General features: G+C 51.7%; 3 protein-coding genes and 1 pseudogene across 3 annotated transcripts; 3 read left to right on the top strand and 1 right to left on the bottom strand.

Annotated features, from left to right (window-relative positions):
* Positions 1-1,996: 1,996 nt before the first annotated feature.
* On the top strand, positions 1,997-3,993 carry LOC134052886 (chymotrypsin-C-like). Its single transcript, XM_062507611.1, has 8 exons — positions 1,997-2,036; positions 2,154-2,245; positions 2,335-2,432; positions 2,516-2,641; positions 2,723-2,859; positions 2,942-3,087; positions 3,722-3,874; positions 3,976-3,993. Exons 1-8 carry the CDS (start codon positions 1,997-1,999, stop codon positions 3,991-3,993), a joined length of 810 nt encoding a protein of 269 aa, XP_062363595.1.
* Positions 3,994-4,855: 862 nt separating this feature from the next.
* On the top strand, positions 4,856-5,625 carry LOC134052768 (splicing factor 3A subunit 2-like; annotated as a pseudogene).
* A 1,064-nt stretch (positions 5,626-6,689) lies between these two features.
* Positions 6,690-13,648, bottom strand: CASP9 (caspase 9). Its single transcript, XM_062507706.1, has 10 exons — positions 12,707-13,648; positions 11,530-11,749; positions 11,068-11,148; positions 10,875-10,906; positions 10,184-10,360; positions 9,425-9,514; positions 8,617-8,764; positions 8,102-8,281; positions 7,819-7,928; positions 6,690-7,194 (listed from the first exon to the last, which is right to left on the bottom strand). The coding sequence occupies exons 1-10, from the start codon at positions 12,836-12,838 to the stop codon at positions 7,102-7,104; spliced, it is 1,263 nt and encodes a 420-aa protein (XP_062363690.1). The 5' UTR covers positions 12,839-13,648; the 3' UTR covers positions 6,690-7,101.
* A 1,677-nt stretch (positions 13,649-15,325) lies between these two features.
* DNAJC16 (DnaJ heat shock protein family (Hsp40) member C16) lies at positions 15,326-27,782 on the top strand. The gene is made up of 14 exons (XM_062507677.1): positions 15,326-15,486; positions 16,569-16,635; positions 17,541-17,871; positions 18,117-18,301; positions 19,457-19,561; positions 20,142-20,300; positions 21,071-21,201; positions 21,430-21,613; positions 21,788-21,970; positions 22,192-22,268; positions 22,534-22,614; positions 22,698-22,796; positions 23,224-23,394; positions 23,806-27,782. The coding sequence occupies exons 1-14, from the start codon at positions 15,326-15,328 to the stop codon at positions 24,200-24,202; spliced, it is 2,331 nt and encodes a 776-aa protein (XP_062363661.1). The 3' UTR covers positions 24,203-27,782.
* The last annotated feature ends 58 nt before the right edge of the window (positions 27,783-27,840 follow it).

The following is a 27,840-nucleotide window of genomic DNA, read 5'->3' as shown; positions in this document are numbered from 1 at the left end:
TTCCCTCAGGTCCTGTCCCTGGTCACAGAGAGCAGAAATCAGAGCTGCCCCTCGGGAGAAGCTGCAGCCTCCACTGAGGTCTGATCTCAGCCTCTTCCAGCAGAACAAACCCAGTGACTTCAGCCTCAACTACTTTCAATCTCTAAGGCTGCATAGAGTTGAACAAATATTTGATATACTTACATGGTAATTGTTAGTTACTGTTACATTCTGTTCATACAATTTATAACTGATACATTAAATCTACAAGTTAACCTAAAGAAGTGTAAGCTTTATTTTTAATAAATGTGTAACATTTATATACACTCTATAGGATGTGTCCATCACTGACTATTTAACAATACGGGAGAATAAGGAGAAGTTTAAGAGAATACAGCAGAACTTTGTGAAGTTCATAACTTCTGTTTCACTGTTGAAACATAAGTACTCATACAATCACATCAAAATTACATCTTAAAAGTGATCTTTACCCACTCCTGGGAGTGAGAAGTCGGGACACCCAGGGACACATGAACAAACTCTCCTGATACTCAGCAGCATCCAGATGCTGATGGTACCAACACTTGGTGCCAGTCCACATCCCAGGCTCCTCTCAGGGACATCCAGCACTGAAACACAAGGAGGCAGAAAAGCAGTGGGGCCCATGGAGTAAACCCAAAAAAGCATTCCCCCATCTCTCCCTGAGCACCCACTGTCCTCCAGCTCCGCTACACACCCCAGCACCACACCTGTGCCACTGCAGTGCTCCTGCTCCTCTCTCACCTCCACCAAGGATGTCCCAGGAATGCACAAGCCACTGCAGTCCATACCATGGGAGAAGGAAAAGGACAAGATGGAGCCATCTCTGCCCAAAGTCAAGCACCAGTTCCCTGCACCCCCAACACATGGGACGCTCCATCCCAAGGTTCCCCTGATAGAAGGGGAAATAAACCAGGGGAAGAGTGCAGGGTGACCTTTTCCAAAGGAAAACAGGTCCAGGGGAAATGGGGTCAGCCCCAGCATCACCTGTACACCCAGGTGCTCTGTGTAAAATGAGCCAACACAGGACAGGACAACCCAGAATCTCACACTGAAGGGGATGGGGAAGGGATCACATGCCACCAAGCTCTTGGGAAAAGCCCTTGGCAGAGGCAAGGCCATTGCAGCCACATCCTGGCTCCTCCTGGATCCCATTGGAGCGCTTGGATGGCCCTGGCTCCCTCTGGCAGAAGTAGTCACACGTGCCCAGGTGCTCTTCTCCAGCCACATGCTCTCATTGGCCCCCACCACTGCCCTGATACAAAGACTTAAAAAAAAACCAAACAAACAAACAAAAAAAACTTATAAACTTCTGCAGCTTCAAACCATAAACCCAACCATCTAAAATGACAACCTAAAGCAAAGCAAAAAACCCCAAATCCTCACTGACACAGTTTGTAGTCATACATGGCACAGCCACATGTCCCCAGGCTTTCCCCAGAAGGTACCACCAGCATCCAGTGTGATGCCACAGCCAAGGCAGCACCAGGAACACACACCCAAACACACCAAGGATGAGTACACAAATGAACAAACAAACACCCAATGATGAGCATTTCAGTAAAGGGAGCACCTGTCCCTGGGGCACTGAGCAGCTGGGGGCAAGGAGTGTCCTGGGGACTCAGTGCTCAGGGTTGGGGGGCAGCAGGACTGCCCAGCACCCCACTGGCAGCAGCATGGGTGGGGGGCTGCCCACCAGCTGTGCCCCAGGAGGGACCCTGCCCATTCCCAGAGCAGGGCTGGGTGTCCCCACCATGGCCCAGCATGGAGGCAGCACATGACGGGCAGATGTGGCCATTCCCAGGAGGGATGCCGAGTGTGATAAGAGGGGGCGATGAGGCTGAGGAGCCCCTGTGCCCACAGCGTGGGACAGTCCCCACATGTCAGTGGCACGTGGGGCCGCTCCAAGGTCCCCAGCAGTGCAGACACTATAAGAGGGCTGAGCGGCCCCACTGCAGCACCTTTGGTCAGCACAGCCATGCTGGGAGCCGTCTGCCTCGTCGTGCTGCTGGGCTACGGTGGGTGCAGGGGATGGGGGAAGGGTCGGGACAGGGGGGACAGGACCGCGGAGCCTGGCACGGCCCTGGGCACGGGCACAGGCAGCCTCTGATGTCCCTTTGCCGGGTGTCACACAGCCTATGGATGCGGCCAGCCGGCCGTGCCACCGCAGCTCAGCTCCCGCGTGGTGGGCGGTGTTGACGCCGTAGCCCACAGCTGGCCGTGGCAGGTAAGGGGGCACAGGGACAGGCATGGGGACAGGGAGGGGGGCAGGGATGGGGACATTCTGGCTCTGACCCCGTGTCTCTGCTCCTGCAGATCTCACTGCAGTACACCCGCTCTGGCTCTTGGCACCACACTTGTGGTGGGACCCTCATTGCCCCCCAGTGGGTGCTGACAGCTGCCCACTGCATCAGGTGGGTGTTGGGGTGCTGGGGGGGTGTCTGTACCAGTAGGATGAAATATTTGTGGGCATTGACACCCCCTCTCTCCCTGGCAGCTCTTCCTTGACCTACCGTGTGGTGCTGGGCAAGCAGGACTTGTTAACAGAAGATGAGGCTGGCTCTGTGGCTGTGGGTGTGGAGAAGACGATCGTCCATGAGAAATGGAACTCTCTCCTTGTCCTGTAGGGATGGAATATGTCCGGGAGTGGGTGGGGGGCAACAAAGCTGAGGACCACATCCTCATGGCTCATGTCTCCCTGTAGCAACGACATTGCCCTGATCAAGCTGGCAGAGGAGGTGCAGGAGAGTGACACCATCCGTGCTGCCTGCCTGCCGGACGCTGGCAAGGTCCTGGCCAATGACTACCCCTGCTATGTCACCGGCTGGGGACGCATCAGGAGTAAGGAGAGGGTCCCCAGGAGTGTCCCCAGGGGTTGCTTGGGAGGGGGTGTGCAGAGTGTGAGGTGTGACTGTCCTTGCAGCCAACGGGCCCCTGGCTGATGCCCTGCAGCAGGCTCTGCTGCCTGTGGTGGATCACGAGACCTGCTCCAAGTGGGACTGGTGGGGCAGCCTTGTGCGCTCCACCATGGTGTGTGCTGGCGGTGACGGCGTCGTCTCGGGATGCAATGTGAGTGTGGGCACTGCTGGGTGGTGCCTTCCCCCAGCCCAGAGCAGGATTGACAGCTGTTCTGGAGCAGCGTGGGGCCACAGGTTCCATGGGAAGCATGGGAGGGGAAGGGATGGAGTTGGAATAAATCAGCCAAAACTCCATTTTCTTCACGTAGAAAGCCAATTCTTTATTCACAAAGATCGTATTTATAGGAAATATAGAAGGCATTGTGTTAAACCTAATTGGTCAGCAATACAGTGAAACTGAGTTCATTGGTCGGTAAGAGTTATTGTACATGTCTATCAAATATTCTCTCGATATGTTTACATTTTTCCTTTGTGGGTTCTCATGGGACAAATCTTATTGTTTGCACAGGTGCATTTGTTTTTCACCTTCTGAATAGATTGTTGTGTTAAATGAACTTCTCATTCTCAAAATAGCTTCACATGGAAACTTGCAAATTGCTTGTTAGCTACACTTAGAAGAAATGACAGGCCATCTTTGGCAATTTTAGCAGAGTGAGGCCTGATTTCATAAGGCCTTTCTTTTATAATTCTTTTTCTTGTCTAAGACAGTGACGGATGCTGTCTGGGTTGTGGAGTGTGCTCCTGGGGTGCCCAGGAGCCATGGCCCACGCTGTGTCTCCACACAGGGCGATTCTGGTGGCCCCCTGAACTGCCAGCGTGAGGATGGCATCTGGGAGGTGGAGGGCATCGTCAGCTTCGGCTCCGGCCTGAAATGCAACATGATCAAGAAGCCAACAGTTTTCACCCGGGTGTCCGCCTACATCGACTGGATCAACGAGGTGGGTGCTCCTTCCTCTGCCCCCATGCAGGGGGTTGGCCTCACAGCCCCTGTCCTGCCAGCAGTCTCACCATGAGCCTCCCCATGTCTTCTTTTTGGCAGAAAATCAGCACAAACTGAGGACACAACATGGAGCGCAAGTACTGAGCGTGATAAGGGCAATAGTGCTGAGCTGGTCTCGTGGTTCTTACGGGGGGACGTGGTGGCGCAGAACCAGGGGGCTGTAAGAATTTTAAAAAAAGAATAAACATTTTTATTCACAAACAGGGGTTTATCAGTGTTTCATCACAGCTGTTTTAGTCAGAGTCGTCTTACCTCTTAAAGGAAAACAACTATATGTCTTATAATGTGTAAAAGTAATATTTAACTATCTTGGGTTGCAATGCAAGATGTAGCCAGGGTGTGTATTCTATTACCATCTATTAAAACCAGGTGGGGCAGTGATCCTTATTTCCGTGGGGGAATATCCTCTGTTTATGGGCCAGCTGTTAAACCAGGTGGGGCAGTGTTCTTTATCTTTCCCACAACCCACCCTTCCTCCAGTAGATATCTTCTGTTAATGGACCATGAGTCCCCCTGCCTGACTGATAAAATTCCATCATCCCATTGGGAGATGCTCCACCCAGGGGGAGGAGCCAAGCATTTCCTACCCAGATAAAATCTGAGATTTGAAACACCAAGGCAGCCTTTTTCCACTGGATTCCAGAGGAAGGCCAGACCTTTCTACACCATCACTGGACCTTCAGAGGAAAAGTGCACCCTTCTACAGGAGCACTGCTCCAACAGAACCACATCTGTCACTGCAGGAGGACTGCAGCCACAGTTTAATGTGACTGCTACCAACACCCTGACTGACTGATGGGGCATCAGGTTGTATTCTGACTTTGTCTGCTTAAGAAGTAAAATTATTTTTCGTGATCTAATTATTTCTAAACAGACTCTGTGTTTCTCCAGGAGGAACTGAGGTCCAGAAGACCCCACCATGGATTTCCAGCACCTCCCTGGGGGTTAAACAAGGAGCAGTGGGGTGGCCTCAGCCTCCAAGAGCAACCAGGAAAGGCAGGAGCGTCTGCAGCAGCTGGCCCTGGAGACCATCAACATCAACAAGGAGCCCTATTTTATGAAAAATCATCTGTGCTCCTACGAGTGCAAGCTTTGCCTGACGCTCCACAACAACGAGGGGAGTTGCTTAGTACAATTTGGTCAATTTGGCCCATCAAGCTGCCAAAGAAGCCAAGGAAGCCCCTGCCCTGCCTGTTCCAGAGAAGGTCAAAGTGGAAGTGAGGATGTTTGTGAAAATTGGGTGCCCAGGCTATGAAATGACCAAGCAGAGAGATCCAGAAACAGGCCAGCAGAGCCTTCTGCTCCAGATGAACTACCCTTAGATAGCTGAGAACATCGTTCCCCAGCACTGCTCCATGTCAGCCTTCGAGCAGCACAGGGAGCCCCTGGCCCGGCGCTGGCAGTACCTGCTGATGGCAGCAGAGCCCTACGAGACCATCGCCTTCAAGGTGCCACGCAGAGAAATTTATACAGCAGAGGGAAAGTTTTGGACTGACTGGAACAGAGAAACCACACAGTTCTTCCTTCAATTCCACTTCAAGATGGAGAAGCCCCCAGCTCTCCCGAATTTCCCCCCAGGGCCCCCGACTGTCAAACAGCTGCCGCCCTGCTCCCCTGCCCCCCATGATGTGGCCACCACTACCCACAGATGGGCCAGGGACCCTCCCCCCTCCCCCTCCCTCCAAGTGAAGCCCCTCCTGGACTCCATCCCATGGGATTTGTTACTTTTTAACTGGAGCACACCCCCAATTCAGGGAACAGCTCCTTTTGGTATGTCTGGTACCCTGACTGAATTCTGTAGGTTCATTAAAAAGTTTTTTATTTTCCTGAGCACTTATCCTTTGAGTGTGATAAAGGCAACAGTGCTGAGCTGGTTTCATGCAGTTCTTTAGAGGGGTAGTGGAGCAGAACCAGGGGGCTGTATCCTGTGGTCCTGGACTTCTGCCTGTGTGCTGGGGAGAGCCCCCACATCATGCAGTGAGGCTGGGCAGGGTCCTGGGGAGTCTAAGGTGGGCAGAGATCCCACAGGGTACTCCCAGCCAGGAAAAGAGCCATGGCCATCACCAAGTCAAAGATGGCATCAGCCCTGGGACCACCTGCACACCCAGATGCTCTGTACAAAAATGGACAACACAGGACAGGGCAGCCCAGAGCCCCACTGCCCTGGGGGATTGAGGAGAAAACCATGAACTCTCACAAATACCTGAGCACAGGCAAGGCCATCACAGCCAGACCCAGCTCCAGCTGCATCCTCCTTGGGGTGCTCAGGGCAGCTCTGGCTCCCTCCTGCAGCACCCTCGAAGCACCTGAAATGCTCCCAAAGGAGCATGGAAATACTCAGTGACTGCAAAAGCAGATTGGATATTACCAGGTTCCCTGGGAATCCCCAAGCACCCCTCAGCACAGACCTACTTTACGGCCTCTGCACCTACCAAGGGTGGCTCCAAGGATGCTTTCCCCCCTCAAAATCCAACACACATGCAGCGTTTCTGACCCAAGGCCATCAGCACAGCAGCTCCTCAAGTACTTTACCTCAGCACTGGTATTTCAATGAATCCTCAGCAGTTTCCTGCTCTAACTCCTCACTGACTCCTCAAAAGGAGCAGGATGCCTGCTCCATAGGCTGGCATAGCCACACTGCGTCTGACCAGAGCAGTTCAGACATGAGTGAAGGTTCCTACCCCTCCCACTTCAGAGGGGCCTTCAGGAGGTGCTGAAATGGAACAGACAAGGCAATACAGCTAAGATTTGCTCTTTAATTGCATTTATTAGAAACATGGACTGAAAAACTCATCCCATTTCACTTGAAGATCAGACCCTGGTCCCCTCAATCAGTTATCCAGGCAGCACAGGACACAGACATGATCAGCAAAGAAAAACACTCTGAAGCTGAGCATGGCCAAGGATGAGCCAGAAGTGCTTTCCTCTGGCTCTGTTCTCCAGCAACAGGGACTTCCTGCTCCATCCACAACATTTCCCATCGGTACAGCACAATCTCCATCCCATCTCCACTCCACGGCAAAGCCAGCGCTCGCAGATCACATTTCTCCAGACAAACATCTGGACACACAGGGAAAATCCACAGGGAGCACCGACACCAAGTCATGGTGGGCACAGATTTCATTAGCCACAGGAAGAATCTGTAGGGGGCTTGGAGCCCATGTGTCAGTCACACGTGAAGAAGAATTTTTTACGGAGGAAATTGAAACATCCCGGGATCTGCTTGTACCTCCCCTTGGCAGAGACAGCATGTGCCACCTGGGAACAGAAGAGAGGCTGAGGAATGGGATGCTCTCCCCATCCCTTGAAATCAATGGCTTCCATGCCAAGGCAGCCAAAGAAAACACAGAGCAACAACCAGAAAACAACAACAAGGTGATTCTGTAACTCCCCTCTCCCTCCACATTGGACTTTTCTCCTACCCATGGAGAACAGAAAAAGTACCCGGGGCACCTACACTTGTAGGCAGCTTTGGCAATACTGAATCAACAAGGCACACAAGATGTTGACCAGCCAGACTCATTCCATATCCCTGTGCATTGTGCTCCTCCACCCCCAGGACAAGCTTACAGGAGAACCCAAGTCCCATCAGCCTGGATAGGACAAGCCATGACATTTTTTAGCAATTTCTTCAGAAGGATTAGAGAAATCCTCTACTGCCACGATTTCTCCTCACTGGAGGAATCTCCAGTGATTTTTGGCAGATGGAGGCCAGATACTTTCTTTGTAATTAAACCTCTTTGCAGTACCTCCAATTAGTCCATCCCTAAACTCAACACTCAATATCCTCACTCTAACTTTGAGCACAGGCCTCCACCCCCCAACTGATCACACCCTGACTGTTTCCTTCATCAAAAAAAGCAGAACAAAAAAGACATTTACCCTCACTAACATGTTGAGCAGGTCTTCCGAATGAGCATATTGCTCCAGCACACTGTCCAGCATTTCCACATACCATGAGCCACTCGACTTCTCCCTCCAGGACACAAAACCTTCAAAGAAAGAATGAGAAAGTTATGCCAAAACCCATCTGCTGTTCTCATCCCAACAAGTTCCTGCCACTCCACAGAGCTGGGTTGTCCTGAATTGCCCCCATCTTTGGCCATGAAACTCTGTTTTGCTAATTCCCCCATGCTCAGAAAAGGATTTGCACAGGCTGTTTCACCTGGAAAAGTTGAGTAGGAAACCAGGATGTCACTGGGTGTGGGCAAACTGGCAATGGCATCGGGCTCATCCACATTATCCGATGGAACCCGAAACGGGGTCGCGTCAGATTCCAAAGAACCCCCAGGAGCTTCCTCTCCAGGAGAATCACAATCCACTACAAAGCCTTGATCTCTTTGCTCTGAAAAATGCAGCAACAAGACAGCTCCTGACGTTCATCCCACCCAAGAGATTCACTTAAGAAAAGATGGGCAAAGAAAAGGACAAAGGCCCTAGAATAAAATAAGGCTTTCTGGCCGTTGGGCTGCACTGGTTGAGTCAAAGTCATTGGTAGTTTATGCAAAATTCCTCACTGTGTGTGAAGAGCTGGAGCAGCCTCTCAGCACGTGGTAAGAGGCAGCTGGTGTGAGAAGACAGCTGGAGAGAGGGGCAGTCGATGAACAGAAAGGGAGCCAAAGCCACAGCCTGACCACATCTCTGCAGCCCAATGCTACCAGAGCCAACACAAAGATTCACCTCCACCACAGGCCTGGATGAAGAACAGCTTTGGTTTTCCTCTCAAACTCGGGCAATTGGACCCATTGAAATAGTTCACAATCTTTTCTATGGGAATGGGTTTTCCATCCGTTCCGTAAACGCCTCCAGGAAACTGAATATGGCTCGTCTGCAAGAGGAAAATGCAGCAGCTAGTGACATGGAAGGCAAGGCCAGTTCTGAGGGAGCTCATCTCCCATCAGGTGCTTCATGGCATAAAGGTACCAGAACAAATCCTGGTGTTTGTGGGAATCCCTGTTGCCAAATGAGGGTAAGGGGACATCCAGGAGACATTTGAAATGCACTAAAACCCAGCAATTCAACTTCTATTATCCAGCTTGTATCCTCCAGCAAAGGAGTTCTTCATCCTCTGGCACAACAGGCACATACCATACACCATTTCCCTAAAAATACCTCTCCTCATCCTTCAAGAACTCATTTGGAATAAACAGGCTTTATTGCTAATAGCATCTCCCTGTCAGAGCTGGAGACAGGATGGACTGAATCACTACAGCATGAGGCTGAGTGAGACCTCCCTTCAGTTCCATATTATTAGACCCAACTTGCAAAATGGAAAACACTTGTCCACTGGCACCACTGGATCAGACCACACCACAGAAGCTCCTGTTTTCTTTAACCCAGAATGAGGGTGTAACTCTTTGAAATGTACTGAGATGGCAGAACAATGTTTTGACAAACCACTTCCCTCTCACCCTGTGTGAGACCACAGTACAGGGAATTAACCCTTTCCCACGCCGAAGGAACCAAGGGAGAGATGGGACAAACCCACCTGGCAGCCATGGGAAAGGATGACCACAATGCAGCAGTCCAAAGCACTGTGGTCCTGCCGTGACAGCTTCAGCAGCTCCAACACCATTTCCTATTTGGAAAACATCACAATGAGAGTCTCAGCCACAGGTTACTGCCAGGCCCTGTTCTAATTGCACTGCCACGGATCTGGTCAATCTCTGCCACAAGATAACATCATCCCCAAGTACTGCTGGCAAAAGCCATTGTCAGAGAATGAGTATTTCTTCATCTCTGCCCTTATTTAATATTGGCTGCTTTAATCACAGAGATTTCTCACCTCTCTACACTCTTTTCAACACAGCACCACAAACCAAAGCACATTTCCAAATGATTTATCTTGATGAAATCTGCTGCTTCTGACTGGGAGCTGGTGGGTGAGCAGAGAACCATATTTTACTTTCAGCTGATCTAGTTCCCCCCCAACACTTCCAGTAACAGCCAAGGATAGCACGGACAGACATGACACAGCTGTCTGAGCTCTCCCAAAAACACAGCCTCGCCAAATCCCTACAAATCACAACCAGGATTCAACATTCATGCAGAGGGATGAAAATGTGCAAGGTCCTCTCTCTTGCAACTGCAGTGTAACAAGTAAGTAAGAGGATGCAAGTGGTTCATTGTTTCTTTGTGGGAGGTTTTTGGTGTCCTGCCAACATAAGACACATCCCCTAAAGCATTCCCATTGCTTCCAGGGGCTCACCTCTCATCCTTCATGTCAGCAGGATACAAGCAGCCTCACCTGAGCTTTCAGATCCCGCTGGGTCAGGACGGTGAAATGCAAGGCCTTGAAGCGCCTCTCCAGCTTCTCACAGTCAATGTCAGAGCCTTCACGGGTGGACAGACCCGAGGCTCTGGAGAAATTCACGTTATTGATGATCAGGCAGTGTCCACAGGGATCCGCTTTCATCTCATATTCCTGGCAGGGACACGTCACAATTAAACTCCCTCTTACTCCAAGTGCTGGCTAATCCAGCAGGACACAATGCCAGTGAGGAATGGGAGTCCTTAAAGTGGCTCATTTCACAGCTTTTTCATTTCTCTAGTCTTAGGGAGGGGTAGGAGCACCCATTCTCCACACACATCTCAGCAGCAGCCAGGAACAAGAAACAACCCACTAAACTGGGGAAAACCTTTGTGGAAAACCAGCTGCTGCTTTATCTGTAGCATGTTCAACAACAAGTTGAAGTGTCTGGGAAATTCTTTTAGGCATCATTATCAAACCTCACCAAAAGGAGTCAAGAATTTGTGTTATCGCTGTGGCAATCTTAAGGAGGATCTGGCTAATGAGTGACCCACTCCTGTTACAGCCAAGGAGCAATTGTTCAGGTAAGACAGAGAACCAGCTCTTCCAGAAATATTTTCTGGAGTCAGCCATGAGGCACGGAGCTTTTGCCCAGTAGGGAACAATTTCAGCCTTCTCAAATACTAACTTGGTCACGGCTCCTCTTGTCAACAGCTGAACCTACAACACAGAACAGACACAGGATTCAGTTCAACACACTCCACAACAAGACCACACTCCCAGAGTTCATGTCTTTTCCAACACATATGAATTTCCCCTTCCCACCATACTGGGAAGGAGCCTTTGGCATGCTGTGGCTCTAGGAGTGGAATGTGGCTTACCCCGGGCTGGCACAGGAGGTATTCGAGGTCTTTCACTCTCAGCTTGGATTGGGATAGACAAACGTTCATGAGGGGTCACATCTGCAGTGACATGGGACAAAAATACAGAGGATGAGTCCAAGCTCAAAAGGTTCCACTGCTGAAGAGCAGAACATACAGGCTGCCCTGAGAAGCTGTGGAGGCCCCATCCCTGGAAGTGTTCAAGAACAAGTTGGACAGAGCTTGGAGCAACCTGGGATAGTGGAAGGTGTCCCTGCTTATGGCAGGGGATGGAATGAGATGAGCTTTAAGGTCCCTTCCAACCCAAACCATTCTGGGACTCCATGATTCTCCCAACAGCCACGTCTACCAAGATAATAAAAAACATGACTTCCTGGAGCCTTGCCCACAGCAAGAGGGATACCAGCTGCTACCCCCCAATGCTGCTGTTTGCCAAAAACATACCACACCCTCAACACTGACTTTTATGCTGTTTTTCTTCCCGCAGCTCCAGCTCCACTGGCCGCAGGTCCGGCAGCTGTGGTGGCACCGGCCGGGATTCGCACTCCTGGATCAGCATCTCAGCAAGGCTGCCCTGCCCGGTGTCCCGCAGGATGGACAGGAAGGCAGGGAAAGCCTGCTTCCCTCGAGTCTCCAGGTCAGTGATCAGCTGCCGGGCTTGCTCTCCTCGGCTGCCAGAGCTCTGCAGAGGAGAAAAGCCCAGAACAGATGTTCATGCAGTGCCTGGGCAGCCCTTCACCTGCTCTTAGCTCTGAGCAGGGCAATGTGGGACCCGCACCCAGGACATGGACGTGGGGTAAACAACAGCAAAACTGAGTGGAAATAGTCAGAGACCCCCAGCAACCACCCGACCCCCAGCCCTGACCTCCCTCCAACAACAATGGGACACCCAGCCCGAGAAGGAGTCTAGAGGCAAAGGGGGAGAGGGAGCACCCCAAGTCTGGCCCCTGGGGACAAACAGGTACCCCTGGGCTATCACTAGCGTGTAAGATGGGGCATAAACACCCCCAAGCCTGCCACCTGTAACCAAGGAGGGAAACAAGAACACCTTAAGGGTGTCATCAGATTGGTATGAGGACACAAAGGGAAACCCCTGTACCTGGCACAGCCTGGGACTGGGGACAAGAAGGGACAAGGGGGAGGGGGGGGGGTGTCTCAAACATCTGGTCTGCACAAGGACCAACCCCAGACCTTGTCATCAGAGTGAGGGGACACAAAGCCATCCCTTTGGGCCTATCACCAGGGCTAAAGGGACATGGACCTTCCCTGTGAACTTGTCACTAGAGTGAGGGGACCTGGAGTCTCCCTTGGACTTGAGAGGACACAAGACAATCCCTCGCATGTCTGTCACTGGAGTGAGGGGGCTTGGGGGCCACCCCACAGGCCTGTCACCGGGCTCAGGGAACATCTCTGGGCCCAAGAGGACATGCAGCCACCCCCTCAGGCCCGTCACCAGGGTGAGGAGACACGGGGACCACCCTTTAGTCCTGTCACCAGGGCTCGAGTGACACAGGACCCTCCCTTGGGCCTGTCTCCTGGGCTCAGGGCATGCAGGAGCTACCCTGCCACGCCCGGCCCCCGCTCTCAGGGAGCCTCTCCGGGCCACCCCCGCTGCTCAGTGTCCCGCTCCCAGACCCACCTGCAGCTCCTCCAGCATGGGCCGGGTGAAGAGCCCGCGCTGCTCCAGCGGGTCCCAGAGCGGCTCCACCCGCAGCGCCGCAACCAGCCGGGCCCGGCCGCGCCGGAGCGCCCGCCGCTGCTGCTCCTCCATGGCCCGGAGCCCTGCGCTGCCGGAGCCGCCGCCGGGACCCGGGACCGCCGCTGAGCCCCGGGACCGCCGCTCAATGCCCGGGACCGCCGCTCAATGCCCGGAGCTCTGGGCTGCCGGACCCGCTGCTCAATGCCCAGACCCGTCGCTCAGCCCCGGGACCGCCGCTCTGTCTCGGAGCCGCTGCTGTCTCGGAGCCGCCGCCGGTCCCTTCCCGGAGCCGCTGTCCCGGAACCGCCGCTCGCTGCCCGGAAGCGCCACAGTCTCGGTGTCCCAGAGTCACACACGGAATCAGGCTGGAAGAGCCCTGGTGTGGTCCAGAAGGGTCATCCCAGAGCAAACGAAATAGAATTCAGTCCTTTTGTGTTTTGGCGTTTTGTTGGGTTTTTTTGGTTTTTTTTTTTTTTAATATCTCCAGGGATGGACACTCCACAGTCTGTCTAGGCACTGTGTCACCCGCACAGCAAACTTCTTCCTCGTGATCAGATAGAACTTCCTGTGCATCAGTTCCTGCTCTTGTGCCATTGCTGAGCCCTCCCCTCCCTGCGGACAGGGACAGGCTGGGCTCCTCTCAGCTGCGTCTCCTCTCGAGGCTGAACAGCCCCTGCTCCCTCAGCTTATCCTCAGCAAAAGAGATGCTCCAGGCACTTCCTCGCCTTCGCTGGTGAGGAGCCCAGGGCTGGACACAGCACTCCAGGTGTGCCTCCCAGGGCTGGGCAGAGGGGCAGGGTCACTCCCTGACCTGCTGCCAATGCTCCTCCCAGTGCATCCCAGAGCCTCTTGGCCCCCAGGACATTCTGCTGGCTCCAGGACAGCTCACTGAGCGTGGGACCCCCAGGTACTTTCTGCAGAGATGCTCCAGCAGGCCACCCCTGCCTGTGCTGGTACTTGGGATTGTTCCTCCCCAGGGACAGGACATGAATCTGCTCTTGTTGACCATCATTAAGTTTCTCCCTGTCCAGTTCTCCAGCCTCAAAGTCCTGCTGAATGGCAGCACAACCATTCAGTGGACCACCCAGTTCCCCCAACCTTGCGGTGGATCATCCACTTCCCCAGTTCCATATCAGCACCAAACCTGCTGAGGGTACATTCCATTGCTCTGTTCAGATGGCTGATAAACAGGTTGATTAAGACTGGGCTCAGTATTGATCTTTGGGGAAGCAACTGTCTGCAGACCTCCAAGCGGATCATGCCCCAGACAGCCCTTGATTCACCTCACCACCCATTCATCCAACCCACACTCCCTAAGCCAACTGTTGCGGGTTAAGGTGAGCTGGAAATTAGGCACCACGCAGCTACTTGCTCAAATCCCCCCTTCTCTTCCCCTCCCACCCAGTGGAATGAGAAGGAGAATCAAAGTAAAACTTGTATATTGAGAAAATAACAGTTTAATGATTGAAAATAAAGTAAAATACAGTAGTAATGGTAAATTATAACAACAACAATAACAATAGTAATAACAATATTAAAGACACAATGCAGTTGCTCACCACCCACGGACTGATGTCAGATCCCCTTCCTGAACCCAGATCAGCTCCTTCCCAGTCACTCCCCCCAGTTTATATACTGGGCATTCTGTGGTGTGGAATATCCCTTTGGCCAGTTCAGGTCACCTTGTCCTATCTTGTGCTCCCTCCCAATGCGAACCTCCTCACTGCCAGAGCACGAGACAGGAGGGAAGTCTGACTTTAGATAAACACAAGTTAACAAAAAACCAAGACAGAATCACAGAACGTGCTAAGTTGGAAGGGACTCACACGGATCATCGAGTCCAAGTCCTGGTCCTGCACAGGACACCCCAAGAGTCACATCATGTGCCCAGAAGTGTTGCCCAAATGCTCGGTGCTGTGCCCATTCCCTGGGGAGCCTGTTCAGCGCTCGACCACCCTCTGGGGGAAGAACCTTTTCCTAACGTCCAACCGAAACGTCCCCTGACACAGCTTTAGGCCATTCCCTCGGGTGCTGTCACTGTCACAGAGCAGAGATGAGTGTTGTCTCATCCTCCCCTCAGAGGAAGCTGGAACTGGAACTGGAAAGTCTCCTCTCGGTCTCCTCCATGCTGAACAGACCAAGAGTCCTCAGCCGCTCCTCCTCCCCTCAAGGCCCTTCACCAACTTCACTGCCCTCCTCCGGACGCTTTCTAACACCTTAATACCTTTCTTATGCTGCGGTGCCCACACCTGCCCTCAGTATCTCAGCTCAGGCCTCCGCTGCGCGGAGCAGAGCGGGACAATCCCCCCCCCCGACACGCCTGGCGCTCCTCTCTGCCACCATCCCCATTCCAAACCCATCCCACGGCAGTGCCACAGCTCCTGAGCCGCCGTGCGCGGTCCCGCAGGGCCTCACCTCGGAGCGTGCGGCCGCGGCAGCCCCGGTTCCCCGGAAGCGCTCGGTCTCCATGGGGACGGCGGGCGGGCGCGCCGGAAGCGGCGGCGCTCGGTGCGGGAGGGCGGCACGTCCGCTCCCTGCGCCCGCGGGCCCCGCCGCGCCATGGAGCCGGGACGGGCCGCCTGCCTCCTGCTCCTCCTGCTGCTGCCGGCGCTGGGAGCGGCCGCGCCGGGGGAATTCGACCCGTACCGCGTGCTGGGGGTCGGCCGGAGCTCCAGCCAGGCCGACATCAAGAAGGCCTACAAGCGGCTCGCCCGGGAATGGTACGTGCTGCCCTTGCTCCCGGCCCAGGGAGCGCATCCCGGTTCGGTGACAGCGCCAGGCCCCGCGGTGGCACGAGCAGCCTCGCCTGGCTGCGAGTCCCGGCTTCTTCGCAGGCCGGTAGGCAGCCCGGCACACGGAGATGCTCCTTGCCAGCGCTACGTGCTGTAAAACCCTCTGGAGTCTGGCTGCGGGGAAAGAAGTTTACTCAGAGTCTGCTTACGACGGGAGAAAGTTCTCCCAGAATCAGGCTACAGGGGGGAAAGTTCTCCCGGAGTCTGGCTGGGGAGGGAAAATTCTCCCGGAGTCTGGCTACGGCTGGGGGGGAAGTTCTCGCAGAGTTTGGCAGCAGGAAAGAAGTTCTTCCAGAGTCCGGTTAGAAAGGGAAAAAGTTCTCCCAGAATCAGGATACAGGGAGAAAAGTTCTCCCGGAATCTGGCTGCAGGGGGAAAGTTCTCCCAGAGTCAAGTGATGGGGGAAATGTTCTCTTGGAGTCTGGCTGTGGGGAGAAAAATTTCTCCCTGGGAACTTCTAATACGCGAGCATTGAAGTGTCAGCTTGATACCTCAATGTGCAAGGGCTGTTCAGTCCCTGTGCTGTGCAAGGGAAACGTGTTGGATGCACAAACGTCATGCTCCTCACACAGTTGGTGTGGGGTGAGGGGCAGGCTTACGGCTTGGAAATAAAATGAATAAAGTAGGCTTACCTGCAGCTTTTAGAGCCCATGTTGTTCTGTGTGAGACATCCCCGAGGCCATGGCAGGAGGTGATTCAAGGAAGAACCCAGTAGTTATGTAGGGCAGCAGCCAAGGGAGTCATTGCTAGGAAGGAGGCATGCTCTTGCATCCTGGGCTCAGGCTGCTAGGGATGGAGCAGACAGAGGGACAGGTCCACAGGCACACAGCATACATGCCAGTGCTGCACTTTGGGATGGGGTTTGGACAGGGACAGCACATGCTGGGTATAAATCTGATCTCAGCATTGGAGATGTCGCTGCACGCCCTCTCTCCTCATGTCCTTCTCACCTCCAAACAGAGACCAACAGCTCTACCACTGACCCCTTTTCCTCTGGTTCTGCCCCATAGGCACCCTGACAAAAACAAGGACCCGGGAGCAGAGGACAAATTCATCCAGATTAGCAAGGCCTACGAGGTAACACATGCTTCCTGTAAACTCCTGCTGTCGTTAACATTAAGTGACCTTAGTTTTCCGTGCATGGCTTTGTGTTTACCCAGTGTATTTCTATGTGGGAAGGGTGCTTAACTCTGTGGAGGTGGACATTACCCACCCAAAAAATTTCCTCAGCTTTGTTGACAGAGCCACTGGGGTCACCAGCATGGTTTCTGCTGCTTTCTACTTTCTACTGGTTTCTACTTGGCTACAGGTCTCCCCTCTTGTGCCTAAAAAGCCTCAGAGGAGGAAGGAGTGGGTATTCCCCAAGCCCTGCCTGGCTGGGCAGCGTCTTGACTGTGTCACACATACATAAAAGCATTTTGAGGTGATGTAAGCAATGTTCATCATCACAGGAATTTGGTCACCTCAAATTATTCTTAGCAGTAGTTATTTGCACATTCTGGAACTTGGTTGCTCCAGTTTGTGGCAGTTTCCAAGCCCATGGAAATAAAAATAAGTCCTTATTTCCCTGCTAAAAAATGCAGTTCTTTGCAGGGCTTCTGCCTTCAGTGAAGCTTTTGGCACTTTCTGAACCCTCCCCATTCGAAGAGACACCAGCAAAAGCCACTCCAGAAAAGAGTGTTTGTGCTCAGAGCACAAGATTTTCAGACCCAAGGAGCTCTTGGTGACAGAAGTGGGTACAGCAATCTGGATTTAGGGGCTCCTTTTCTTTGGGCTTTGAGGGTTTTTTACCTAAGAGCCTAAGAAGGATATCATGCTTCCTTTTTCCAAAATATTTCTCCTGATTTCTTTCTTCCAAAATATTTCTCCATCTGATGTGCAGCAGAGGGTGCACGTTCCTTACATTATTTACTGAGGGATTACAATCAGGGCAGTTCCCCCCATGGTTTCAGGCAATCATTTTTCCATCATTTGCTTTCCAGATCCTCTCCAACGAGGAAAAGAGGGCAAACTTCGATCGCTACGGAGATGCTGGGGAAAGCCAGGGCTTCTCTCAGCAGCAGCATCGCCAGTTCCACCGCTTCCACGATGGCTTCTATTTTGATGAATCCTTCTTCCATTTCCCTTTCAATTCTGAGAGGCGTGACACCTCCGACGAGAAGTATTTGCTCCACTTTTCCCACTATATCAATGAAATCGTGCCGGATAGTTTCAAGAAACCTTACCTCATTAAAATTACCTCAGACTGGTGCTTCAGCTGCATCCACATCGAGCCCGTGTGGAAGGAGGTTGCTCAGGAATTGGAGGCTTTGGGTAAGGATGAGGTTTTTGGGGTTGGGTGTGCGTTCCTCGCTCGGTAAGGCTGCATTGGTTTGCCTTCAGGTTTGTGTGACCCAGTTTAGAAGCTGTGGATTGCCTCAGGGTTTTATCCTAATGCTCTCCCAAACATTCCTAACTCCAAAGCAGGGTGCTGGGAAAAGGACCAGGTCATCAGTTTTCCACTGGGCGTTTGGGTTGCTGGGGATCTTACAGGTGAACCCCGTGCTCTCCTTTTCCAGGAGCAGGAATCGGCGTCGTTCACGCGGGGTACGAACGGCGCCTCGCCCATCATCTGGGTGCCCACAGCACTCCCACCCTGCTGGGGCTCATCAATGGTAAAATAACCTTCTTCCACAACGCTGTCATTCGCGAGAACCTGCGGCAATTCGTGGAGAACCTTCTGCCAGGGAATCTTGTTGAAAAGGTAGGTTCTAGCAGGGGTGGATGCTGGTGCTCCCCTCTGCTTGGAGATCCCTCTGTCATTGGCTGTTTCAGTGGCTAATCTGTTTAATTTGGGCTCCAAGCTCATCTGTGTCACAAAGCTCCAAACCCTGGAGCTGTCAGAAGCGTTTGCACCCCGTAGCTCTGCACTACTTCTCCTTGAAAAGAGCTGATCCTGCTACTACATGATCACACCAGTGATTCTAGTGGTGGCTGACCCCAGCTGTGACACCCCACAGCTGCCAGGGCTCTACCCAAGCTATCCCTAGGACATGAACCTGCTGTATTGTACTTCTCTCCTGTTTTCTCAGCATTTCATCCAGCAAGTTAGGGTCTACTTGCTACCTCATAGGTCACATCTGCTAAAACTCACTGACACAAAGTCCTGCTTGTTTTGTCCAGTTTTCCTTCAGACCTTTGAAACGAGCTGGCAACATGAGCCTTTTCAAAGTCATAAGTAAAACCTCCTAACTGATAAAATATTGCTGTATTTCAGCCTTCTGGTGATTTTTGACAGAGTCCTAAAACACCCACTGCTCCTGCGATGTGGCTGGGTCAGCCCCCACAGCACTATAACCTACCTGGCTTCTGCTTGTGCCCTTGTTCACCTCACCTCATTTTCCCTTGGGATCATTACCAGGGATCGCCTTCCCCAACGGACTCTTGACTTGTCTTCTGGGTATTGGACTTATTGGACTTCTCACCCCAAAAATATGGATAATTTCCCCTTCTACAGTAACTGCAGCCATTTAGGTCCTTTCTGAGGGGTATCACACCTGAAACAGAGCAGGTTTAATGGAGGACTCAGGTGCCTTTTAACCCTTGGCTTCACATTTTATATATATATATAAACAATATGGTCCCAACAAACAGGAGAATATAACAGTGCTGATGGCATTAACTTGGAATGGCATCAACAGAGGCTGCAATAACTAAGAGGGCTGAGGGAGGTCAAGAGTGATGATTTTAATTCACTCATTAATCAGGAATATATGTTGGAAAGATCAACCCACAGTCTGCTTCCTGCAACACCTGGACAGCCTTTTCAGGCTCAGCCCTTGTTTAGACACCTCATTGCAGAGTGTTGCTGGTGTCTGACAGCTTAGAGGTTAAATTAATGTTCTGCTTCTATCTGAAGATTACAGATAAAAACTACATCAGTTTTCTGTCTGACTGGAGGAAAGACAACAAGCCCCACGTGCTGCTGTTCGATCACATGCCAGTTGTGCCATTGTTATACAAGGTAATGTCATTTCTCTCACTTCATCATTGACTTATAAATCCAGATGTTCCAAATTAAAACACACCACTGCTGTGAGTAGAGGTGGTCTGATGCCTCTGGACTTCACTGGTTTGAGGAGAGCAAGGTGATTTGTGCAGGTTGTAAATGATGTGGCCAGGTGACCAGCTTTGTTAGGAGTCTGTTTCTTTGTCCTGGCACAGTTACTCTTCATGGGCGTGAAGGTGCAGGTGTGTTTCAGAGGTAGCAGCGACAGAGGTGCACAGCCTTTTTGGGAATGAGAGATGTTTGTGGTATATCTAATTTGGGTTACCGAAAATCCCATTTCCTAAGAAGTCCCTGCTTCCCTACAACATGTCAGGCTGTAAATAAAGCTGTGAATCCATGGAGGCTCCCAGCACAGTGACTAAGAGGATGCAAAATTTGGTTCACTGAGGGAGAGGAAGGGCTTGTACCTCTCACAGCACATCTGACAGCATTCTACCAGCGAGATCTGTTCTTGGAGCAAAGTCACCACAGGCACTTGTGGGAGGAAGTGTTTACTCTGTAACATAAACACTGCTGGGGATTTCCTCTCACCCAGCTGACGGCCTTTGCCTACCGAGATTACCTGTCCTTTGGGTACGTGTACGTCGGACTCCGAGGCACTGAGGAGTTGTCCAGCCAGTACAACATCAACGTCTACACTCCCACCATGATGATCTTCAAGGAGCACATCGACCGGCCCGCTGATGTTGTGCAGGTATCACTCAGAGCCCTTTCCAAGAGCTTGGGGAAGACAGGCACAGAGCTTTTCTGACCAAGCTGGCCACAAGGAGGTGGTTAGTGGTGCAGTTTGGAGGAAGAGTGCTTGTTCTTAGCTTAAACCTAGGTTTTAGAGAAGGAGAGGGAGTGTTAGGAGGAAGCCTGGGGTACTTCAACCTGTTGGGGAGGGGGACACATGTAACTTCCCAGTCTTGGGGCCTCAAAACATCTTGGGTGATTGCAGGGAGGGACCACAAGTGTGGAGACCCTGAAAGGCATTCCCTAGTTAGGGGAACACTAATGGTTTCTCTCATAGCAAACCCTGTTCTATCAGGCCAAAGTGCCCCTGTTCTGTTGCCTGGAACACCCCATGCCTTCCCTGTCCCTCAGTCTTTTGGTCATTCCCACTCTGTTCCCCTGTTGGTTCCCAAGCCCTAATCCCACCCGTGTGCTGCCCCCTTGTCCCCTGGTAATTGGTCCTTGACGCTTCTTCCCTGCCCCAGAACCCCCATGTACTTAAAACCCAGACCCTCAGATCAGGCCAGGGCCTTTTGCTTCTGACTCTGGACTGTCCCCGCATGTGGCTGAAATAAACATGTCTGTGGAACCCTTACAAAGGCCCTTCCTGCTTCTTTACCTGCAAACACCATCCCAACAGCTATCCAGACCACAACACACAAGGGCTGGCAGCCTTCTCCAGGAATATCCAACAGCTTTCCCCTCCTCTTCCTGCTCATTTCTGACTTCTGCTGTCTTGGTCCTTGCCAGGCACGAGAAATGAAGAAGCAGCTCATTGATGACTTCCTTTCCCAGAATAAGTTCCTCATGGTGGCGAGACTCACCAGCCAAAGGCTGTTCCAGGAGCTGTGTCCTGTGAAGAAGTCTCACCGTCAGCGGAAGTAAGTGACGTGTCCCCGTTTTGTTTCCCAAGGCTCTGGGGCTGCTCCTAGAGTCACTTTTTGTTTGATTCTGAGGGAAAAGAGCAGTGACTGCAGTGGATCATGCTCAATATCCAAACTGTCAGAGAGGTTTCTGGCTCATCGGGATTGTTCTGGCAAGAGGAAAGGGATTGGTCATTCCCTCTCACCTCCAGACTGGCTCTTAATTGTGCACCTCGTGTCACCCAGGCACTGCGTGGTCTTGTTTACTGGGGAAGGAGAGAAGTTTGCCGAGGCTTATGAGGCCTTTTTGACTTTTGCTGTGGCCAACACAAAAGACACGCTGAAGTTTGTGCACGTCTACAGCGATCGGCAGCCGGAATTTGCAGACGCCTTGCTGATGGATGAGGAGAAGTATCATGGAAGATCAGCTGTGAGGGTCTCCTTTTATTTTTTTAATCCCTTCTTCTCTTAGCCGGTCATTTAATTGATGCTGTACCTTGATCTGACACTTGATTCTGGGCAGTGGTTCGAAATGAATCATCTGTCTAGCAGAAAACAAAAGCCCCTTTCTGTCTGACATCTACCATGCTCTTGGCTCATCCAGGTGGTCATTCTGGAGAGACGCAATAATGCAGGGAAGATTGCCTATAAAGCCTTGGAGGAGGCCTGGCAAGGCAGCAAAGAGGACAATTTCATCCTCCTGGATCTCCTGGACCAGCTGAGGACAGACCCTGGCCTTCTCTCATCAGAGACTGTCGTGGCAGACCTGAATGATGAGCTCGCTCCTGTAAGTGCACAGCCTTCCCAGCTGCCTGACATCTGTGTTAACTTTGTGGACAGTCCCATTGTGGTTGTTCAGAGGCATTATTTATATTTTAAAATAACGAGACCAAACTCTTAGAAGATTTCTTGCTTACAGAAGGAAGCTCATGGCATACTCTGAACCTGTTGGGGCTCTTCATAGCAGTTTTGTCATTTAGTCTTTCGCTTTTCATTGTTTTCGAACAGATGTTCCTTGTCCGATGGTTCTACTCCACGCTGGACTACATCTCAGACTGCTGGGACAGTTTGTTTCACAGCAACTGGTACGGATTGGGCATCTGTTGTTGGTATTCACTGTTTCCCTGTCACCTTATTTTAAAACAGATCCAATTGTAGCCTCCTGTTGGGTGGGAGCAGGATGGCACTCAAAAACATGATGGTCTTGAAGACCCAAGAAATCTTGAAGACCCAAGAAACAAGCTGTTTCTGGGGAAGGCACACAGTGTTATCTGACGTAGGCAGGAACCGAAATTGAGGCAGAAAATTGAACTCACAGACCTAACTGCTGCTTGCACATCTTCCCCTCAGGCGAGAAATGATGCCACTCCTGTCCCTGCTCTTCTCCGCACTCTTCATTCTCTTTGGCACCGTTATTGTTCAGGCTTTCAGGTGAGTGCACACCAAAAGGCCCTCAGGGACAGCTCCTCAGTCCAACCCCAAGGCCTTAAACACACAATCACCTTCCTCTGCAGTGATTCAAGTGACACAAGGGATGCTCCACCCTCGGGGAAAGAAGAAACAGCTGCAAAGACAGAGAAGAACGACGCGAGCTTCAGCAAAGAGAGTAACAGGTTCCCTCTAACTTCTCCAGAATGTTTTCTGCAGAAACGTTACTCAGGGAGCACCTGTGCAAGGAGGTTTAATGAAGAGTGGGGAAGTGCTCACATAGTGCAGTTGTTGTGCAGGGCAGTGCAGGCACGGCAAGGAGGGAGGACCAGTGCACTGCCAGGACCCAGCCAGCAAGGACAGGGGGACACTAACCTATTTATTAAACAATTCCCACCAAGTTTGCCCATTACAGCATCCTCAGGAGATAGGTAAAGGTCTGGCCCACTGGTTGAGGGAGGTGCAGACCAAGCCATTGCACCAGTTACACTGGCTTTTGCCACCGGGCACAGGGATGGCTCAGCATAAAGGGCTGGCATATGCACTCAGTTTCTCCATTCCCAGTTGCTCCCAGTCCCTTGTCCCCCTTTCACTCAAGTCTTTTCATTGCAGCAGGATTCCCAAAAAGGGCTTTGTTGAGGTGACTGAGCTAACAGACATCAACTACACCAGTAACTTGGTGCGCCTGAGGCCAGGGCACATGAACGTCGTCTTGATCCTGTCCAACTCCACCAAAACCCCCCTTCTCCAGAAGTTCGCCCTGGAAGTCTACACATTCACAGGGTAGGCTGGGCCTTCTCCCGGGCTTCTGTTGCAGTGTTAATCATTTGTGTGATGCTGCTCTGGTGACACGTGAGGAGCGGGGTTGGCTGCGTTGCTTGGAGTGAATGCTTCTGGTGAGTGAAGCAACCTCTGCCCTCATCAGTGGCAGTGAGGCACCAAAAACCCAGACTTGGTGTTCCCAGCCAGACTTGGTGATGGTGGCCAAAGAGGTCAGCTGCTGGTGCCACTTTAGCTGTACCCATGTTTTGACAAACAGAAAGCACAACAGTGCTGCATACACTGAGCTGAAAAAGGAGCTGCAGCAACACAGCACAGCCCTACCCTTGTTGACAATTCCTTACCTGTTGAGTAGGACTCCAGCCAGACCCAGGACACGTGCCAATCCCACTGTCTTCTCTGCTCTTCCCACAGGAGCAGCTCTCTTCACTTCTCCTTCCTCAGCCTGGACAAGCACCGAGAGTGGCTGGAGTATCTGCTGGAGTTTGCACAGGATGCAGCCCCCATCCCAAACCAGTACGACAAGCATTTCCTCGAGCGTGACTACACGGGCTATGTCCTGGCTCTGAATGGCCACAAGAAATATTTCTGCCTCTTTAAGCCTCACAGATCAGGGGATGAGGGGGGAACCCTGGGATCGTGCAAGGATTACGATGCTTCCCAACATGTGGAAGCCAGAGGGAAATCCTCCTGCAGCCCAGGATCTAGATCCATTAAACACAAATTACACAAATTGTCCTTTTGGATGGAACGCCTTCTAGAGGGTTCCTTACAGAGGTTCTATATCCCCTCGTGGCCCGCACTAGACTGAGGGATTTTACAGAGATTCTAAGGGGACAAACTTTTTATGAAGATAACAAGGGACAGCTCTTTCCAGGAATACTCAAAACAAGCGTGATAAATGGACCTTAGGTTTTAGGTGAACTCTCCTGGGGTCGGCAACCAGAACACCCCTCCCGCGTCCGGAGCCCAGGAGCGCAGCCAAGTGCTCCCACGTGTCCTCCACCGCCCCGCCGTGTGCTCGGACATCACACAACCAAGAGCCAAGAAGTCTGTTCTGCCCCTCTTGTCCTGCCACTTCTGCTTCCCGAGCCGCCCCCATGTCACCTCGTTTTACCTCGGTTGAAGAAATCCATGACTTTTCTGGGTCCGGACCGGCCGCAGCCAGCGACGCAGGCCGGGTCGCGGTTCTCCCTCCCCGTCCCCGTGTGCTTAGCCCATGGTGCATGGTGTAACTCTGGCAAGACCCTGCAGACCCTCCAGGCCCTGCCCTTCCAAAAGGTCTCCTCCCACCAGGCAGTCGGCTTTCCCCATGGTAAGTGATGCAGAATCCAGTCAGGAGGATCTCCCTTGTAGCAAACCTCAGCTGGGACTTCCCCGTGGTGCAGCCTTGTAGGCAATCTGCATGCTTCATGCTCCTCATGTCATGGTTCCACCATAACAGGGAGGGAAAGGGCATGGCCGTAAAATACTGTCAAAGTGTTGAGCCATTTAAATGTCACATTGATTTTTCAGATGCCTTTTCTGCTTCTGTCGACTTTAGACTATGTATTCTAGAGCCATAACTTTACCTGCGTCCTCAGATTGTAGGCGTGAGCTGCTATGAGCCAGTAGATGTGTAAAAATCTACGTAGCTGCCAGGGAGTCACCCAGGCTCCTTGCAAACACTTTTCCAGCTGTAGTACAAACCAACCTTCCTTTGTATCGAGGAACCTCAATGATTGTATTCTTGAAATGTTGCCCCAGAAGTGCTGTATCATCAGACCGTTGCGTGTGTGTGAAGCTCCTTTGGTTTAGTCAGGGGCTGAGATGTTGGGTTTCAGCCTCTCACCCATTTCCTTCTTGCCCCAAACCTCCATTTCTCCATACTCAGGCTGCTCCCTTGGCTTCATGTTTGTTTGCTTGGGTATTTCTTTAATCTTTTGGAAGCGATGGGGGTGTGTACAGCTAGAGCAGCTGCACAGCCCTGGGTTTGGACTATGCTTTCCTGTAGTAGTGCCCCCAACAGCTGCTTCCAACACCACAGGGAAAGGGTGGTGCTGGATAAGGCAGAGGGAAGACAAGCAGCAGCCTTGTGGCTCCTTAACTCTCCTCAAGTGATCAAGCAAGGCAGCAGGGCTTCTCTTTGTGGCCAGGACTGAAATCCTGTGAGGTTTGCTCTTCCTTTTCACTGCTCCTGGGGTGACACTGGCACCCAGGCCTCATCCTTTTGTGGATCTGGAGCCCTGTGGCACCATAAGGCTCTGGCACTGCCAGAGCACAGGGATAGGGGCCAGTGGCCTTTGCTTGGAACACAGAGCACTCAGTGAACATGTGATGTTAATTCCAGACTCAGCCCTTGCCACCTTAGTTACCATCTAAGCAGAGCAGCCAGTCAATAGGATTAACTGCCACCCCCTGAGCTAGCTGCTAATCCTGCACAGAAGCTGGGAATGCTCCATTCATTTTACTCCCTACATGCCCTAATTGCTCCTAAAGCCTTGCCTCATTGCATTTCCCCATCCTGAGAGCAGACTGGCATGCTCCAACCCCCACAGGTACCTCAGATCCCCTGTAAAACATGGTTCAAATAAAGGCTGCAATGCTACAAACGATCCCAATGTGAGGTTAGTAAATTCCAGCCCAGTGCACTCTGGGCTGCAGAATGAGGCACTAAAGTAGAGGGAAGGAAGGAAGGAAGGAAGGAAGGAAGGAAGGAAGGAAGGAAGGAAGGAAGGAAGGAAGGAAGGAAGGAAGGAAGGAAGGAAGGAAGGAAGGAAGGAAGGTGAGGTCTTCTCCCTGCCCAGGAGCTCCTGTGAAGCTCCTGTGAAGGTGCACAGGCAGCACTGACAGAGAGCAGAGAAGGAGTGAAACACCAGCCTGATGCTTCTAGACTTTATTTCCACCTGGCTGGAGCAATCACCACAGCATTCCTGCACTTTTCCCACAGCTTGCCATGCAGGATGTGGCTGGAGTAGATTTTAGCCCAGCAGAAGACTCCACATAATGTCTTAAACATTTGCAGTAGCAGAAGAATGTTCTCTGCATCTCTGCTGTCTCTTCAGCTGATGAGAAACAAGGGAGAAAACCCTCAACTCATGAAAAAGTGCCTAGTTATGCTATAGCAAGGGAACTCAGCCCAACCCTGAGGAAGGGGAGAAGGCTTTATGGCCTTCACATCCATTGTGTATGTTACACGCTGCCAGAATCTTTGGGTTTATTTTGTTTTTAGCAGAGGTAACCTCCCCTTTCAGCCAGAGTTGAACTAAGGGAGTGCTTGCATCAGTCCACCTGTGCCAGCTGTCGCTGCACAGGAGCACAGCTCCTGGATTTTTATGGAAACTTTTGCCTGGGTTGAAGCAAAAGTCAAGCTGCTCTGACCTCTGGTTTAGCTGGCTGCAGTGCCAGCTTGGCACTCCAGATGTTTGCTGTCTTGAGACCACAGTCAGAGCTGCTTATCCCATGATGTGCCCTCTCCCAGCAGCCATGAGCCATCACCCCCATCATCTTCTAAACATTTGAGCTATTCTGTTCCACACGTGGTGATTTGTAATCCAAAGACTGATGAGATTCAGTCCTAGTGCACTTTCCTAGTGAGATCTGAGTGATGGCACAGTGCTCAGAGCTGAGGCAAAGGGATACAGGCCACAGAGTGGAGGTTGTTTCCAAACTCATCCCTGCCCCTGTCTCTGCCCTTCACCCAGAGCAACCAGGAGCCAGGACACAAGCACAGCCTGAAAAGTAGGACTGAGAACTAGGTACCTATTTTGCACTTTTGATACTGGGAGGGGGGAAATTAACTTATTTGGCAAACTTGTCTTTTTTATTTTGGGGGATTTTTGTTTGGTTAGGGGTTTTTTTTGTTTTGTTTTGTTTTATGTATTTGTGAACAGGCACTGATGTCATTTTGTTTTAAGATAATTACAGGTTTGCAACCAAAATAAACTATTTTAATGTGTGATGAGGTGGCTCTGTGTCTCCGTGTACAAACTAATCTCACCTCCATGTCCTCTCAGAAATTTCAGGAGTGATAAACCACTCCTTATCATATGGAACTCCTGGTTATTCCACCATCAGGAAATCTAGTAAAATATCTCCCTACCCTCAGCAGGAAGCTCAGGTCCCCTTCATGACCTCCCTTCTTCTACATTTATCATGCTGCAGTGTCCTAATGAGACAAACCTTTTACCAGTGACAGTTTTTCCAGGAGCCCTGTGAGCTGGGTGAATCATTCCAGAGGCAAAATGGCATTAGCTTCATCTGTCCCTTTCCCAGGCTAATTCCAAAGCTCCAGACCCCAGCTGGGGTGTCTAGCTTCTTCCCTACAGTCTCCCAGTTTAAAAGTACCTTTTCTAGTGGTAAATGGCATTTATTTCCTGCTGCAAAGCCCATGCTGGCTGCAGATGGCTGAAGGGAAGGGGACATGGAAAGCCTGGCTGAGGACACAAAGTAGCGTTGCCCCAGGGCAAG

Source organism: Cinclus cinclus, chromosome 23, assembly GCF_963662255.1.
Source record: "Cinclus cinclus chromosome 23, bCinCin1.1, whole genome shotgun sequence".
NCBI classification, from domain to species: Eukaryota; Metazoa; Chordata; class Aves; order Passeriformes; family Cinclidae; genus Cinclus; species Cinclus cinclus.
Note: the sequence above shows the minus strand (reverse complement) of the source record. Positions and strands in the feature narration are given on the sequence as shown.